This window comes from Struthio camelus, chromosome W, assembly GCF_040807025.1.
Source record: "Struthio camelus isolate bStrCam1 chromosome W, bStrCam1.hap1, whole genome shotgun sequence".
Classification (NCBI taxonomy): Eukaryota; Metazoa; Chordata; class Aves; order Struthioniformes; family Struthionidae; genus Struthio; species Struthio camelus.
This window is the reverse complement of record NC_090981.1, coordinates 2311317-2328127: the sequence shown is the minus strand read 5'-3', so window position 1 is coordinate 2328127 and position 16811 is coordinate 2311317. Positions and strand designations below refer to the sequence as shown.

Genomic DNA, 16811 nt, shown 5'->3' with positions numbered 1-16811 from the left:
CCTAGGTACAATCAGAGCAGAGGGAGAACTCAGTCCTGAGACTATAAGATGGCAGGGTACTTTGCAGGTGGTGAGCCCCATGTGCCACCCACAAGCACAGTTTGATGACGGTATATGGACTCTGCTGCAGGTAAAATATCATTGCCAACTTGCACCATCCATTCTTTGGTGTTTTCTTTGGAGACTCTCAGCTCACATTTACAAGCTTGTTTGGTTTTAAGGTAAGTTTCCCATGTGGTATGCAGTAAAACTAAAAAGTGTGAATTTAAAAGTCTCAAGCACCAGTAGGCAAAGAAAAAGATTTCATGGTATCTTTAAAGTAAATCCTATAATTTTTTAGAACAATCTTGTTTTGGGGACTGGGAAGGATGCATGTACTTCTGTACACTGGAGGCTGGACTCAGCCCACCTCACTGAACTTGCCTAAAAATTGTGTCCAGGCTTAAAATCAGTATTAGGCTCCTTCTGCATTCAGTAGAGAGAGATGAGCACCTCCAAAGGTGAGTCAGGTCATTCCAGGGTTCATGTTTGGATGTGCTGGTCTCTCTCCCCATCATATACAGCTTAGACTAGAAGCTTGACTTTTAGATGGCTGAAGGGAGATGAAATGCCAGTGCTACCTGCAGTGCAGAGCTGCAGGCAAAGGCTGCAGTATATGCCTGCATGTCCCAAGGTATGTGCACAACACATGCCCAGGGTCAGCCCCCAGAACACAGCATGGTGCTGAGGGCTTGCACCGGCACTCCAGAAAGCTAAGTTTCACTCCTGAATGGGATCCTAGGTCACTTGGAACTGGTTCCTGTCTTCTTATTACATCACTATAAACCCAGAGATGACCCACAGTCCTCCAGTGAAGACACTCACTCCAGTTTCACAGTGATTTTGCTGAGATTATATGAGTAGTTTCTCTTCCTACGTTGGGTAAATGAGGGCTAAACAAAGAAGTGCTGGAGTGAGTCCCTGGGATGCTAAATCTGTTTGGCAGAGACTGTAGAGGCATTTCAGGAACAGAGAAATCCAGGCCAAGGGTACATTAGGATATTTATAATCTTGCTCACTAACCATCCTTTAGCGTGTATCTAGGGATTATGAGGTCTCACTGGATTTCTTTTGTCAGGGCATAATGGAGAATCATCTGTGTCCCTGCCACATACTATCTGCCTGGCTCATTCTCTGAGTTTACTTTGTTTGCTTACTATCACTGTACATGACAGTCACTCCCACACATCACGTACTGATGATGTTTGTGCATGCATGAGTATGAAGGAAGGGAGAAATTAATTGCTCTCATAAAGGGTGCCACCAATTCATAGGCTTGCTGGCCATGTTCAGTCAATGTTCAGTCAACTCTGCTTCTGCCACCAATTGCTGTTCACTATTTATCAAAAACTATGTGAACTTGCTTAGCCCAAGCTGAAAAAGGTGCATTCAAAGGAGAACTAGGAGAACTTGGGAGCTGACACAGAGCAATAGCAGGAAGGGCGTGGACAATTCCCCCTGTATAGGAACCCATAGAAAGCCAGATGCATCAAAGAAAGCCTATGTTAGTCCCATCATAAAATGTAGGCTAGACTAGACTCGACTAGCCTTCTATTGAGGGGTAAGTTTCTAGCTTATAGAGCATCTCACTACAATGAAATTGAGAGAGAAAAGCAGCCTGGGTTTTCCCAAGAAACTATATTCAGGATCTGTGCAGGTATAAACCATCCCCAGCATTGTGTAAAATCACTTCCAGGTGTTGGCAGACTATTTTGAGCTGCCAGGAAGCAGCAGGGTGGTGGTGGTGGGGATTTTGGGAGGGGTGGGAGTTGAAAAGCAGGACATTAAGGACTGAAGGGCAGATGTTCTCAGGCAGTGCTAGGGGAGTATATGGGTGCACCCGGAGGGAGTTGGGATTTAACTCTGTATAGATTAGGGGATTTTCTTTTACTGCAAAAAGACTGGTGATGAGACTATGTAATGGATGACTTAGATATGGCCAGATTGAAGACAGGCATAGAAGCTCCAGCTCTTGCTAGGTTTGCAGACACGTTCTATAGGGACCATATACTGGCTTAAACCTTGTCCAAGTAAATGGAAAGGTCTACAGTCAATCTCAACCAGTTTTGGATCTTGCAGGGGAGAGGAAAGGGCAAATCATTTTTCATTTAATTTTTTAATGTTTTATGCTATAATAATGTATAACATATAACAACATTAGAAACTAGCAGCCAAAACAAAAATGAAAATTTGCTTTACCTTGCTGACTGATGCCTTTTAACTGCAATACAAAATTTTAACTGACTCAGAAAAGCCACTTAAAAATAAAGTTTCATATGCCATTTCTAGTTTCAGCACTTTGTTCTGTTTTCCAAGGGAAACAAGTCTCAATCACAGAAAATACCATGAAACAGATGTTCCAGAGCCTACATGACTCTAATCAGGACTAGCAATGTGGAGTGATATGTGTGCTTGCAAATTCCTCTTGCTGTGTTTTCTCAGTTCAGATAGCAGATGTTTGTGTGTGCATTCAGGATAGGAGCAATCTATGGAGGTGAATGGTTATATCTATAATATTATTTTAACTTAAGATACTGCTTACAGAGCTGATCCAAACCTGACTGAAATTGGATTCAATTGACCTGGAATCCATTCATGCAGAAGTGTTTTAAGTCAGTAAATGACACCTGTATAATTTTTCTGGGAATCTGATAAGAGTTGGACACTCTATTACTGTTTTTGGCCTGGCTGCACCTAAATAACCTTTTGAATCTTCATGGACTCAAGTCCTTTATGATCGTTCTTAGTTTGAGACTTCTCCTTTCTGTTCAGTCAGTCACCTGCTCAGAGACTTTTATATAATTTATCATGTCTGCCTCTGTCAGAACTGTACATGCCTTTTCTGTTTTTAGTCAATGAGTGCTTAAGATAATCATGCACATAGTCCGTTATTAACATTAATGGGAGTCACTGTAACACAATAAGGGGGAACTATCATAGCCCTCCCATATGGCTATAACCTCCAAGGTCCTTTCTCATCAGACTTGTCCAAGCCTCTGTTTTTTTTCTCCAGTTCTAATTAGCTGAATGCTTTTGCCATTCAAGCTCTAGGTTTGTGAGTCTTATTCAATTCAGGAGAAATTATGTTCAATAAATGCAATTGCTTCAAGGAAAAGAACAGAAGGTTGTGGGAGAAAACAGCCTTTTGGCCAATAACAACAATATATTACCCATTTCTTATTGAGCTCCAGGGTAAACTTAAAAATACTCCACTGTATTCACCTCTAAAACAGGCCTCTATAGATGAATTGTTCTCTGCCTCTCCATTCTGACCTCCTGAGGAGGGCTGCAGGTGTCCTTATCTTTTTCTTGTGGCAAAGGAACTTACTGTAACTTTCTTAAATTAGCATTCTCATTACTTTGCATTTTCTTTCTAACATTTTCTTTTGTGGAAATAATCAAATGGACCATGAATTTCTTCAGCAAATTCCAATAACAATCATCCTGGGAGCTAAGATATGCTTGACTACATGGAGAATAGGGCTAAATACTGCACTTGGCAACCAAAACACATGGAAGTAGCTTGCATATTACATATTACCATCATGAAATAGCTGTTAGACAAATGCAACTATAAAATCTTATAGAAAAAAAAAGTCCTATGTGCAATAAGACCATATATCACATATACTGAAAGTTTCAAGTATAAACCAAAGGGGAGAGAGTAAGAGAGAGAATTCCCCTTTAACTATATTCTTACATCATAATGGTTCATCTGAAAAACTATCTTCAATTTGGTCAGTTATACTCTGGATAGCAGTTAAAATAAAGTTAGACTGACAAACAAATGTGAAAAAATGTGAAAATAACTTAGAAAAGGAGGAGTACAACCTGGCCACTCTACTGGGAATGGATATATTTTCTCATCAATAAAATGAATCTGTCTTACAGCAACAAGCTGTCATTGTGGTCCAGGGTGAGAGAGAAGGAGGTTTGCAGCCTTGTCAAGGAAGAAGCAGTGTCCATACCTCACGAGACTCACTTCCTAAGACGTTTGCTCTGTCTATTGGGGAGCTGGGCAACATCTTCCAGCCAAAACTTCTTTTCACAAAAAATACAGTTTTGGCTTCACCAAAATATTTTTGAAAATTTGTGACAATTTTGGCAAAGTTTTTCAGTTAAAAGCAGCCCCAGAATTTCATTTTATTTTTTGAAAAATTCAGATGTTATCCAAGTGATTCATTTTGCTTTTTTTTTAAAATATATTCACAGCAAAGTTAAGTTTTGAAAAACAGTTCAGTGATGATAAAAAACAAAGAAATTCAAAAATCTCAAATAGGAAACAAACTATTTAACTTTGAGTCAAATAAAACATTTAATTCCACCCAAAACATTTACTTTATTTTTGTTTTGGTTGAATCCTGGATTTTTTCCACTTTTTCACATTCACCAGCAAACAATAAAATCAGTGATTCACATAGCTCTAATCTGCAAACATCAGCCCTATTTACTGCTTTAAAAAGAGAAGATGAAACCCAGAGCACCCCACAAGCACCTAACACAGACCATCAGCAACTGGCCAGGTCTTCTTCTAGTCCTTAAGATGCTCCTTATCCACATAACTCCCACAGGAACTAAAGACTGCTAAGGCCACCCCCTGCTTTGTTTGTCACGTGTATGCCTTCAATTTGCCTTGCTAATGCAAACAGAGAGCAGCCAGTGGGCATTACAAAATAAACAAATAAGAACAGCCACCCAAACATGTCCTTACCAAAATAAAGCAAGTATTGTAAATGTAGTGCTCCCCCTGGGAAGAAGTTGAGTAGGAAAATGAACTATACATGGCAAAGGTTAGTCAAGTTTCATAACGTACTATCACAAGTTGATCAGATACTATATTGATGAGGGGTATAGAAAAACTCAGTATATATAGAACTGAATAGAACAGAACATTTTTACCTGGATAGAAGATGTGGTGTTTTTGACTGAAACTCAATGTCAATCCAAATAATTTCCAAAACTGGAACATAATTATTTCCATAATCAGTTCCAAATAGGACATAATAACATGCTCAATTTCTCTCAGTGAACCATGGGACCCTGTTCAAGGATTGACATCTGCTTGGGAAAGATGGGATCCACCTCACTAAAAGGGGCAAAAATATCTTTGCAAACAGGATGGCCAACCTGGTAAGGAAGGCTTTAAACTAAGAATGATGGGGGAGGGAGAGAGTTACCAGCAGCCATGTGAGGGAACAATGGACAGGATTGCCGAGCAAAGGCCCAGGGGTGATGTGAACAAAAGGGAACACACAATCAACAAAACAGGGCTTAAGTGGGGGTACCTCAAGCAAGGAACCTCAGGTTTAGGTGGAACTTCCTGTGGTTCAGTTTCTGCCCATTGCCTCTTGTCCTGTCCCTGGGCACCATGGAGAAGAGACTGGCCTCATCCTCTTGACACCTTCCCTTCAGATACTTGTACACGTTTATGAGATCGCCTCTCAATCTTCTCTTCTCCAGGCTGAACAGGCCCAGCTCCCTCAGCCTTTCTTCATAGGAGAGATGCTCCAGTCCTCTAATCATCTTGGTAGCCCTCCGCTGGACTCTCTCCAGTAGTGCCATGTCTCTCTTAAAATATCGCGTCCCCGGAGGTCGGCGCTCGTCGGCATGTATTAGCTCTAGAATTACCACAGTTATCCAAGTAACGGGAGGGGAGCGACCAAAGGAACCATAACTGATTTAATGAGCCATTCGCAGTTTCACTGTACCACCCGTGTGTACTTAGACATGCATGGCTTAATCTTTGAGACAAGCATATGCTTGGTTAATATTCAAGGATCACTTCCTCCAGGCTCAAGATGAGTGCATCCCTATGAGCAAGAAGTCAAATAAAGGGGGCAGGAGACCTGCATGGATGAACAAGCAACTCCTGGCAAAACTCAAATATAAGCAGGAAGTGGAAGCAGGAACAGGGCACTTGGGAGGAATATAGGGACATTGTCAGAGTATGCAGGGATGCCACTAGGAAGGCTAAGGCCCATTTGGAGTTAAATCTGGCAATGGATGTGAAGGACAACAAAAAGGGCTTCTTCAAATACATCAATAGCAAAAGGAAGACTAGGGAAAATGTAGGCCCGCTGCTGAATGGAGCAGGGACCCTCGTGACAAAGGATACAGAGAAGGCAGAGTTGCTGAATGCCTTCTTTGCTTCAGTCTTTACTGCTAAGGCTGGCCCCCAGGAATCCCACACCCTGGAGACCTGGGAGAAAGTCTGGAGAAAGGAAGATTTTCCCTTGGTGGAAGAGGATCAGGTTAGAGATCATTTAGGCAAACCTGACACCCTCAAGTTCATGGGCCCTGATGGGATGTACCCCTGATAAGGCACAGCAGAAGTACAGTACACATGTACAGACACACACAAGCACATGCCAAGAGACACAGATGTGCAAACGTGCATACGCTTTACATAGAGAAATATGCTTTTCTTGGGCATATCTTATGTTAATTAAGCCTTTATAATTTGTTCATAGAGGATGAATATATCATTAATAAGCATTTTAACAAATGGTTAATTCATTTTCAGAATCCAAAAGATGAATAGGTTGCTTATTACCACCTGTTAGTTCTGCCATCAACAAACTCATACCCATCAAGGACACGTTCTATTCATGCCTGCAATGTTTATCACTCATTAATTAAGCCTTGAATAAACCATGCATATGTGTAAATATCATCCAAACTTTAACTCACATATTATAAGAAGTCCTAGTTTATAAGCAAATTTTTCCACACTGAAATGCCAGAGCAGTTAGCTGCACCATCACAGCATTTTCCTACCTTCTTGTCAACATCAGTCAAGTAGGAGTTTATTACAGTTGTTACTGGGATGCATTTTATCACATTCATACATCTCTCCAAAGTTCCTGATCATGTAAAAAAAAAAAATCAATTTAATTGCAACAAGGGTTACCTAATTTTACATTTTATTATTATACTAATCGATGCTGTATTTTCCCATTCTTTTATTTTTATATTAACTAGTACATGGACAAAGATGAAAGCTTTTATTTTTAATGTCTCTGAGTGAATTCTAATTCTTAAAAAAATCAAAAAGTCTATCAATGACTAATGAGTTGTGGGTTAAGGTGAACGTACCTTACTGTGAAGTCACTGTGCTATTCTTGATCCATGTTACCTGCCATAAAATTTTAATGCTGCTTCTGACATGCTCATGAAATACCTCACCCAGTCTTTGAAGGAAAACAAAAAGATTTACATCTGCAATTACTGCAAGCATACAGGTTTTAGCTATGCATTTTAAACTTCTGTAAACAAAAGTATTTAATATTAATACAACAAAGATAGGTGGTGCCACACAGCAACCATATTGGAACTGCATTAATAGAAATGTATTTCCCTATGCAAAGAGGAAAGCTGTCTAACTTGCCTGCCTGGAACATCACATTGCAATTAATAATGGTGAGGACTTCATCTCTCCCCCTGCCACTCTATATACATCTCCCACACAGAAGTCTACCTTCTCTAACTAGATGCCAGTACACAACCTTTTGGGATTCCACAGAGAATCAGAAGTAAACATTTGAATTGCAAGGACTACTGTCAGGGCCCTGAGTGCACCAACTGGCTCTAATTGCCCTGATCAGCCTGTAACCATCTTTCTCTGTTAAATCCTCCTCTGCAACCTCTTCCCTTCCTACCCTCCTAGGAGCTCAGCTGTCTGTGTTCAAGGCCAGCTCTGATATGGGGCAGCTGTGTAACCTGGGATCAGACTGCTGTGAAAACAGCTAAGTTGTGAGAAAGAGCTGTGAGAAGCTTTATCTGGGGCCTCCACCCATGCACCCTCTGTCCCTTGGCTCAGGAGCTGCATTTAAGCTCAGACCCTTGGGCCTTGCCTGAGCTACACTGCAGTTAAGCTGTGCCTGGCCTTGTACCTCACTCTTCCTGGCCCTGACCTGCTGACTTGACTTCCTGGCTTGACCACAGACCTGCCTTGTTACTATGGCCTTGCCTGGTGATCACTGGACTGTGGCTGACCCTGGTCACTGTCAACAGACCTGCTCTGCTCTCCTTGTTAGGGTGCTGTGGGACTGCTCCCCTTGTGTAGAGCAGCCAAGTCCTGCCAACCATGGTGTGCTTTTTGTTTTGCCTAGCATAGTTGCCCTCAGCTCCCAGTCCACCTTCCTTTTTATGGAGCAACCACTCTTGCTGCTTCCTGACATTGGGATCTAGCAAACAAGATAAAGATGGAGAAATCAATATGGCACTGACAGATATCATAAAGAAGTTAGAAAGGTCAAGACATGGGCAAGATATCAAGTTTTCAAACACAAGACCATGAATCAGGTGATGGGGACAGCACCTGTACAGCACTGATAGTAATGTGGACATCAAGAGTCTATCATCTATGGTATTTAATAGGATGCTATCAGGTTATCTTTCTAAGGGGAAAGACCTTTTTATCACATGTCCTGATAGCCACAAAGTTCTGCAGGTTAGGCTGAAAGTTAACAATTACCTGCTAGGTATCTTTGAGAGCAGCTACAATAAAATGTGTGTTTCTGTGACTTCCTTTGATGAATTAGACAAAACCAGAGTGCAAGAGAAACTCTGGAGGGGTACTGGGCTCAAAGCAAGTAAAAGACAAAGCATTTTAAATTCAAAGTGAAGTACTACAGTAACAAATGGGAAGCAGGGTACTTCAGGTCCTATGATACACAGTTATTAAAGAGGGAAAGGAGATGCAATCCTTTTTAATCATTTCTAAACCATTTACAAGACAACAGAGTGTTAATCTACTACCTGCATAAGATTTCCCAAATCACAGAACCACAGAATGGTTGAGGTTGGAAGGGACCTCTGGAGATCGTCTAGTCCAAACTCCCTGCTCAAGCAGGGTCATCTAGAGCATATTGCCCAGGATCGCGTCCAGGTGGGTTTTGAATATCTCCAGGGAAGGAGACTCCACAGACTCTCTGGACAACCTGTTCCAGTGCTCAGTCACCCTCATAGTGAAGAAGTTTTTCCTCATGTTCAGATGGAACTTCCTGTGGTTCAGTTTCTGCCCATTGCCTCTTGTCCTGTCACTGGGCACCACGGAGAAGAGACTGGCCCCATCCTCTTGACACCTTCCCTTCCGATACTTGTACACATTGATGAGATCACCTCTCAGTCTTCTCCAGGATAAACAGGCCCAGCTCTTGCAGTCTTTCTTCATAGGAGAGGTGCTCCAGTCCCCTCATCATCTTTGTAGCCCTCCACTGGACTCTCTCCAGTAGGGCCATGTCTCTCTTGTTCTGGGGAGCCCAGAATTGGACACAGGACTCCAGGTGAGGCCTCACCAGGGCTGAGTAGAGGGGGAGGATCACCTCCCTCCACCTCCAGGCAACACTCTGCCTAATGCACTCCAGGATACCATTGGCCTTCTTGGCCCCAAGGATACAGTGCTGTCTCATGCTTAACTTGTTGTCCACCAGCACTCCCAGGTCCTTCTCTGCAGAGCTACTTTCCAGCAGGTCAGCCCTCAGCCTGTACTGGGGCATGGGGTTATTCCTCCCTAGGTGCAGGACCCTGCACTTGCCTCTGTTGAACTTCAGGAGGTTCCTCTCCACCCAACTCTCCAGCCTGTCCAGGTCCCTCTGAATGGCAGCACAGCCCTCTGCTGTGTGAGCCCCTCCTCCCAGTTTAGTATCATCAGTAAACTCACTGAGTAGGCACTCTGTCCCTTCCTCCAGGTCATCGATGAATACGTTGAACAAAACTAGACCCAGCACTGACCCCTGGGGGACACCACTAGCCACAGGCCTCCAACTAGACTCTGCACCACTAACCACAACCCTCTGAGCTCTGCCATCCAGCCAGTTCTCAATCCACCTCACTGTCCACTCATCCAACCCACACTTCCTGAGTTTACCTAGGAGGATGTGATGGGAGACAGTGTCAAAAGCCTTGCTGAAGTCCAGGGAGACAACATCCACTGCTCTGCCCTCATCTACCCAGCCAGTCATTCCATCATAGAAGGCTATCAGAGTGGTCAAGCATGATTTCCCTTTGGTGAATCCATGCTGACTACTCCGGATCACCTTCTTGTCCTCCACATGCTTAGTGAGGACCTCCAGCATGAGCTATTCCATCACCTTCCCAGGGATGGAGGTGAGGCTGACTGGCCTGTAGTTCCCTGGCTCCTCCTCCTTGCCCTTTCTGAAGGCTGGAGTGACACTGGCTTTCTTCCAGTCCTCAGGCACCTCTCCTGTTCTCCAGGACCTTTCCAAGATGATGGAGAGTGGCCTAGCGATAACATCCACCAGCTCCCTCAGCACTCGTGGGTGCATCCCATCGGGGCCCATGGATTTGTGGGTGTCAACTTTGCACAAATGATCTCTCACCCGATCCTCCTCAACCAAGGGAGAGTCTTCCTTTCTCCAGGCTTCCTCTCTTGTCCCCAGGGTCTGGAATTCTTGAGGGCTGGCCTTAGCAGTGAAGACGGAAGCAAAGGCAGCATTCAATAACTCTGCCTTCTCTGCATCCTTCGTCACCAGGGCACCCGCCCCATTCAGCAGTGGGCCCACATTTCCCCTAGTCTTCCTTTTGCTACTGATATATTTGAAGAACCCCTTCTTGTTGTCCTTGACATCCCTTGCCAGGTTTAATTCCAAATGGGCCTTGGCCTTCCTTGTCGCATCCCTGCACACTCTGACAACGTCCCTGTATTCCTCCCAAGTGGCCTGTCCCCTTTTCCACATTCTGTAGACTTCCTTCTTCTGCTGGAGTTTTGCCAGGAGTTCCTTGCTCATCCATGCAGGTCTCCTGCCCACTTTGCTGGACTTCTTCCTCAGAGGGATGCACCCATCTTGAGCCTGGAGGAAGTGACGCTTGAATATTAACCAGCTCTCCTGAACCCCCCTTCCTTCTAGGGCCCTACCCCATGAGATTCCTCCAAGTAGGTCCCTGAAGAGGCCAAAGTTAGCTCTCCTGAAGTCCAGCGTTGCAATCCTACTTATTGCCCTGCTTCCTCCTCGTAGCATCCTGAGGTTGGATTTATAGTATTAACCTTGCTATTCAGATAGGAAACAGGTACAGAGAAGGAGGCACTTTGATGGCAAAAAGACTAGATTATCAAACAAATCCTGAGTTCCCTAATGCAGTTGGTCAGAGGATGTGCTAAACTGCATATAATGGACAGGCATCCCAACCTGACTTTGACCTAGCAGTGTAGTGACAACAGGATGTGCTCAGCCTGGGCTAGATGCCTCTATATCTTCCTAAATTGTTGAGTGGATTTTGCAGCCATGCTTGATTGCCTTTGCTACCATGGCTACACCTCTGGGGGTGTGCAAACAAGGTGGCCTGCAGCTAGCTTTGGCATATCTACATGAGCTTTGATTGACACTGTAAGGCAGAGGAAATGCCTGAATTCCCGGCAGGGACAGATACACAAACACAAGGCACACTACGGTCGATACTGAACGTTTATTACCTCTGTATCTAAGCGAGGGTTCCCCAATGATTTCCCCAGCGAGGCAATAATGGAGTGGGGGAGTCCCTGGCACCACTGAGTGGGTTTTTATGGGCTACGTGCATGTGCAGTAAGCATAATGAGCTCATCGCTAATCTCGGTTCAAAGCCTAGGTGCGGCACCATGATTATGAGTCAACGTAAAGTCAGCATGCTCTGCAGATGCTCCTTATTTTATAAAACAGTCTGGCTAGCTTCCATTGCCTATCTCCTCGACATTCTTCCGCATTTACCCATACAGCCACACAGACATACCCCAAAATAAAAGTGAGACTCCAAAGCTCATCAAAATAAGTCAATTTACTGTCAGTAACAGTGACATCAAGTTCTCTGGTTTCAGAGAGGGGAGGTAGCTGCTTATGCCACTAATGGAGCTGTAAGTGCTAATTATTCTTTACATGACAGAGAGGGCTTTAGTGAGATGTATTCTCTAGTAATACCTATCATACCATAAAGAGATGTGTTGCAGAGAGAAGAAAAGAGCCCCTGACTATGGAGCACTGTTATGAAATGGTAACGTGTCAGTTATATCTTTGAGAGAATTCTGTTTAGGGCTTCCTTAGCACAGACTAACCATAGAGAAAGAAGACACCCAGCTATAAAAGTAGTAGGGAATGATTTTTTTGGTTTCTCTTCCTCAGGGATTCATTACAGGAAACTACCAGAAAAAGATATATTGTCACTTTGTTGGATCTGGCAGGTTCCTGTCCGGTGGAAAGGAGGAATCCTAGAACACTTATTTGGAGAAACATTTTCTGTTGGCATTGGCAGAAGATCAAGTCCTTTGGTAAAGAAATTAAAAGTTGTTCAATAAATGAACAAAAGCATGGACTGAATAAAAGGCAGTCTGAAAAGAAGTGATATATGCCTAGCAGAAATGTCTAATGAGAAATTTCATGGAAGCACATGAAACATGAATATTCTTTGATTCTGGTATGCAGAATGGTTAGCACAAAGTTGTTTATACATGAATGGCAAAAGGAAAAAAATCACACCTTCACCTTCTCAAGCAACATAGCAAATGTTATACAAAGGGGGAGTATATGAGCCCAGACCTGCCTTGTTACTATGGCCTTGCCTGGTGATCACTGGACTGTGGCTGACCCTGGTCACTGTCAACAGACCTGCTCTACTCTCCTTGTTAGGGTGCTGTGGGACTGCTCCCCTTGTGTAGAGCAGCCAAGTCCTGCCAACCATGGTGTGCTTTTTGTTTTGCCTAGCATAGTAGCCTCTGTAATTGTGCTACACAAGGTCAGATACCACAGTCAAGACAGGAGTCTTAGGCATAATGCAAAAAGAAATTATTATAAACTCTGACTTTCATCTATCAGCATTAAACACTCCTGAACAGAAATCTTTTGCAGAAAACAGTGGCTTCACTTGAAAATCAATATCTGAATATAAAAACCCTTTGATAGACTCCCAGCCCCCACAAGCAATGTTTCAAACAAATTGTTTAGCAAACAGCAGGAGCCCAAAGCTCTGTGCCATGAGCCTTTGATGGGGTGGGGAAAGTTTTGGTGGCTGGAAATCCTAACACCACCCCCCTTCCCCCCTGCCACCCTCCAGAGTAGCTGTACACTGTTACCAGCTTACATGACTGATTTATTTGACTGAAGCTAGCCAAACTGTCACTCAGAAAGTGCCCCCTTGGTGTCTGTTCTGGCTGGAACAACTTGAGGGTGGGATTGCATTAACCACTCCTGTCAGGGATTTCAAATGAAACAAGCCACTAAATGTGAATCTGACAGCTCGACTGCGAATTAGGGCTACTTGCATGCTAATTTTCACTGTGCTTAACTCGTTGGCAGACCTAGAGGAAGAAGCAACCTCTGCATGTTTGGAACAATGCTTGACTGGTCTAGCTATGTTAACGAGCAAATTATGCTAATTTTGTTATTACAACTGCATAGAAATTTCCAAAGAGTGGAGCAATACAATATGATTTTTTTCCTCCCCCTCACTTCTAAATATGGAGCCTTTTGTTTACACATACTGCCTTGGTTACTTATGTTTAGATAAGCATAATGTTTCACTTTAAAACAAGGAGGATGAAATTATTGTTAGAGCAAAGAGAACCAGCAGAGAAGACTAGAATAGCATTACTGTACATTAGACATTTGGGACCACATCCTCAGCTGATGTAAAGCAGCAAAGTGTGTTAGAAGTCAGGGGGTCTAGTTTAATTCACCCCAGTTGAGGATCTAGCCTGTAAGGAGGAGCCATGCTTGGAAACGGTAGATCTAGAGACTCTTGGCTTTTCCTTTTCAGGTGTTTGCACCTTCTTGCTCTCTCCAAAGTAATTTCTACATCAATTTAATGAAATAATACCTGACAACATCATATTGAAAACAATATAATTTTTATATTCTATGCAAGTGCAGTAAATATGTTCCTGAAAGCTGAACATCAAAATTTTCTCAAGGATTTCAAGATCTTGGCAGTCCCTTATTCAAGATGTACACAAACAGTGAATAAATGCATATAATTGACTTATCTGTATCATAATCAACTGAGGAAATAATTTGTAAGTTTATTTGCAATTGGGTGTTACCCTAAGATATTTGTGATGGCACATTATTTGCTTCATGGTTTGCGATTAAACTTTTCTAGGATTTATCTTCTGAGATTAAAAAGGGAGGAGGGGTGTTCTGAAGCACTAGCTGGGAGGCTTTGAAAAGAGCAAATTCACTTGACTGAGAAAGGCACCTCCTAGTGACCATGCCCAGTGTCAGTGTTTTCAATCTTTTAGCAGTGTCACTTTTAGCTTTGAAGTTGGATTATAACATGCTTTTTTGATTATTTGGAAGAACTCCAGAAGAACAGCTATTTTGTGGGGAGTCCTGGATAAGAGCTGTATTTGAGCTATGTAGTGTTCACAGGATAACTGACAGCTGCATTCTTTTCATGAAGAAAAATATTATGGGTCAGACCAGATCCTCAGGCAGCTGCAAATTAACTTCCAAGAAACTACCCTAAGTTTCTGCCCTGGAATCTAGCTGTCTAGCTGCTTATAGAAAGCACAGCAGAGAACTCTCGAGGCATCTCCTCTGCCTGAGCAAACTCTCTCTGTCCAAGAAGAAAAACAGGGAAAATGAGTGTTTCAAAATTTATATGCCTTCTCAAATCAATATGGCTTGTCAAGGTGTGACAAACACATTGTTAACATTCCCATTACAACCCTTATGAGTCTTGGCCAGTTGGGGAAAGGGGCGGGGAGAGGAGACCATGTGGAGACATACAGAGGTCCAATTTTCAAAAGCATTCCCTGTTTTGGGGTGCTTCAGCCTCATATGAGACCTCCAAGGCCTGGTCCCCCACTACTGCTTAGCACATATGGTTCCCCTTGAAATCAGAGGGTGATACTGATATTCAGCACCTTGGAAAATCAGACCTATGCATTCTCAAGTTGAGATTACAAATACTGGGGCTTGGAATTAAATCCTGGCCTTGATGATATCAAGAGCAATTTCCCATGAACTTCAACAGAGTTAGGATCTCAGCCTCAGTGTGCATGCAGCACTGCACGTTCCCTCAGAGGCAAGGAGAAGAACCACACGTTAGCCCTCTGTACCTGAAGGCTAGTGCCTCCTAGAACAGCCACTCCCAAGTGCAGAACATGAAGGAAACCTGCCTCGCTCCATCTTGAGACTGACCATATGCAGACACTAAGGCTGTTGCTAGTGCTAGTGGGTTCTCCTCCTTGCCCTGGAAACTCAACCAGAGAGTACAGTGTCAACAGGCTCACCACCAACAGCCCTGTGCATCCTGTGCTCTGGAATGGTGAGATGTACACAAAGCTTGCACCTACAAGAGGCAAGACAAATTCCCAGAAGCACAACTGTGCTACACAAGCAGCATCACCTGGTGACACAGGGACTAGTCCAGTGCCCATCAGTGTCAATGGGACACCACCACTCCCCCTAGACATCCTCTACCTTTGACTCAGACTTGATCCTAAAAAGGAATGAGAGGTGTGGGCTACCTTCACATCTCCCAGAAGGCAACAGAAAGACTTTCAAGCTCAAGTTCATGGGAATGTTTAGGCCCAGACAGTAGCAGTGGTGTCAGTAAGCAGCTCCCTGATGTCAAACATGTCTCAAGTGAATAATGGTACTACAATTTGCAACTGAGTGAACAAAACTCTAAAAAGCTACTAATAGCTCACCTTAACACCACACTGCAGATGTAGCCCTGGAGTTCTCCTGTGCTGGTAATATTAACATCACATGTAGCAGGAGCAGATACAAATGAGAGAAATATAACATGGCCCATTGTACTCCTGAGCCGCAAAATGTCACAATACTGGCACCAAAAAAGTGACCATAATCAGAACAGAGATACATTCTTGCCATAATATCAGAGCATGAAGTAGGTGAGGTAGACAGCAAACTGATTTAGAAATCATCTTTGGGCTCCAAGGAGATACTTTACAAACTTTTTACTTCACCAGAGGAATTTTAAGCTTTTATTCCTTATTTGTTCCACCTTTTTTAAAAATGAAGAACCCAATTTTCCTTTCAGTTACACCAGTGTAAATCAAGAGTCACTATTTAAATGATCACACAATTCCAGCTTTACACTGCAAATCAGAAGAGAACAAGGTTCAGGCTCTTCACCTGACTCCCTCTACCACACCACATATTGTAATATTTACAATTCTCTTTCTCTGTCCCTGTTTTTAAGTATTTTCCCTTCCAGTTAACTTGCTTTCATATATTTACTTTTGCATTTCAGATTACAAAATGCTATCACAAAACTTTGTCAAAGGCATAGCTTGTACACAAAGCCAGAGCAATTAACATAAACTCATGATAATAACTATGACTAAGGTCTTCAGAGTCCCTGGGAACAACCCCCCCCACCAAACCCTAAAGCTTTATTTAAAAGCTGCTGAATCCTAATACCTACTTTTTGATCCCAGATGTGATACAATACTTGTGTCTCTGTTCTTTATACATTAGTTGCTATACATTTTGTTTTGAGGAGTTTGAAAGATAGGTTGTTTTCCCTTACAGGTTTAGATGAGACAAATAGCCTTAACAGGGACAAGTCATACAATCTAACTTCTCTCTCTGCATTAATATTTACTCCATATACTATTTTCATAGCTTATTGCAAGGAAATAATTCTTCTAAAAACTGTATATTTTGTTTCCCAATGTCATATTTTTCTGTTTGATGCATTAGAACTAGCATCTTCTTTTAGATAAATTATTTTTTATGGTACCATTACTATTTTTTGTTTTTTTTATGAAGTCCAGTTTTGAATAAGACTGTTTTCAGGTTCCTTTAGTCAGA

General features: G+C 42.7%; 1 protein-coding gene across 3 annotated transcripts in view; it reads right to left on the bottom strand.

Annotated features, from left to right (window-relative positions):
- LOC104145347 (paired box protein Pax-5-like) overlaps positions 1-16811 on the bottom strand; it is a 192312-nt gene that overhangs the window by 29248 nt on the left and 146253 nt on the right. The window contains exon 9 of one of the 3 annotated variants that reach the window (XM_068925086.1): positions 6817-6902. The exons of the other annotated variants lie outside the window; for them this stretch is intronic. Within the exon in view, the coding sequence (XP_068781187.1) occupies positions 6817-6902 (86 nt within the window). The remainder of the gene's footprint in view (positions 1-6816; positions 6903-16811) is intronic. 3 annotated transcript variants of the gene reach the window in all.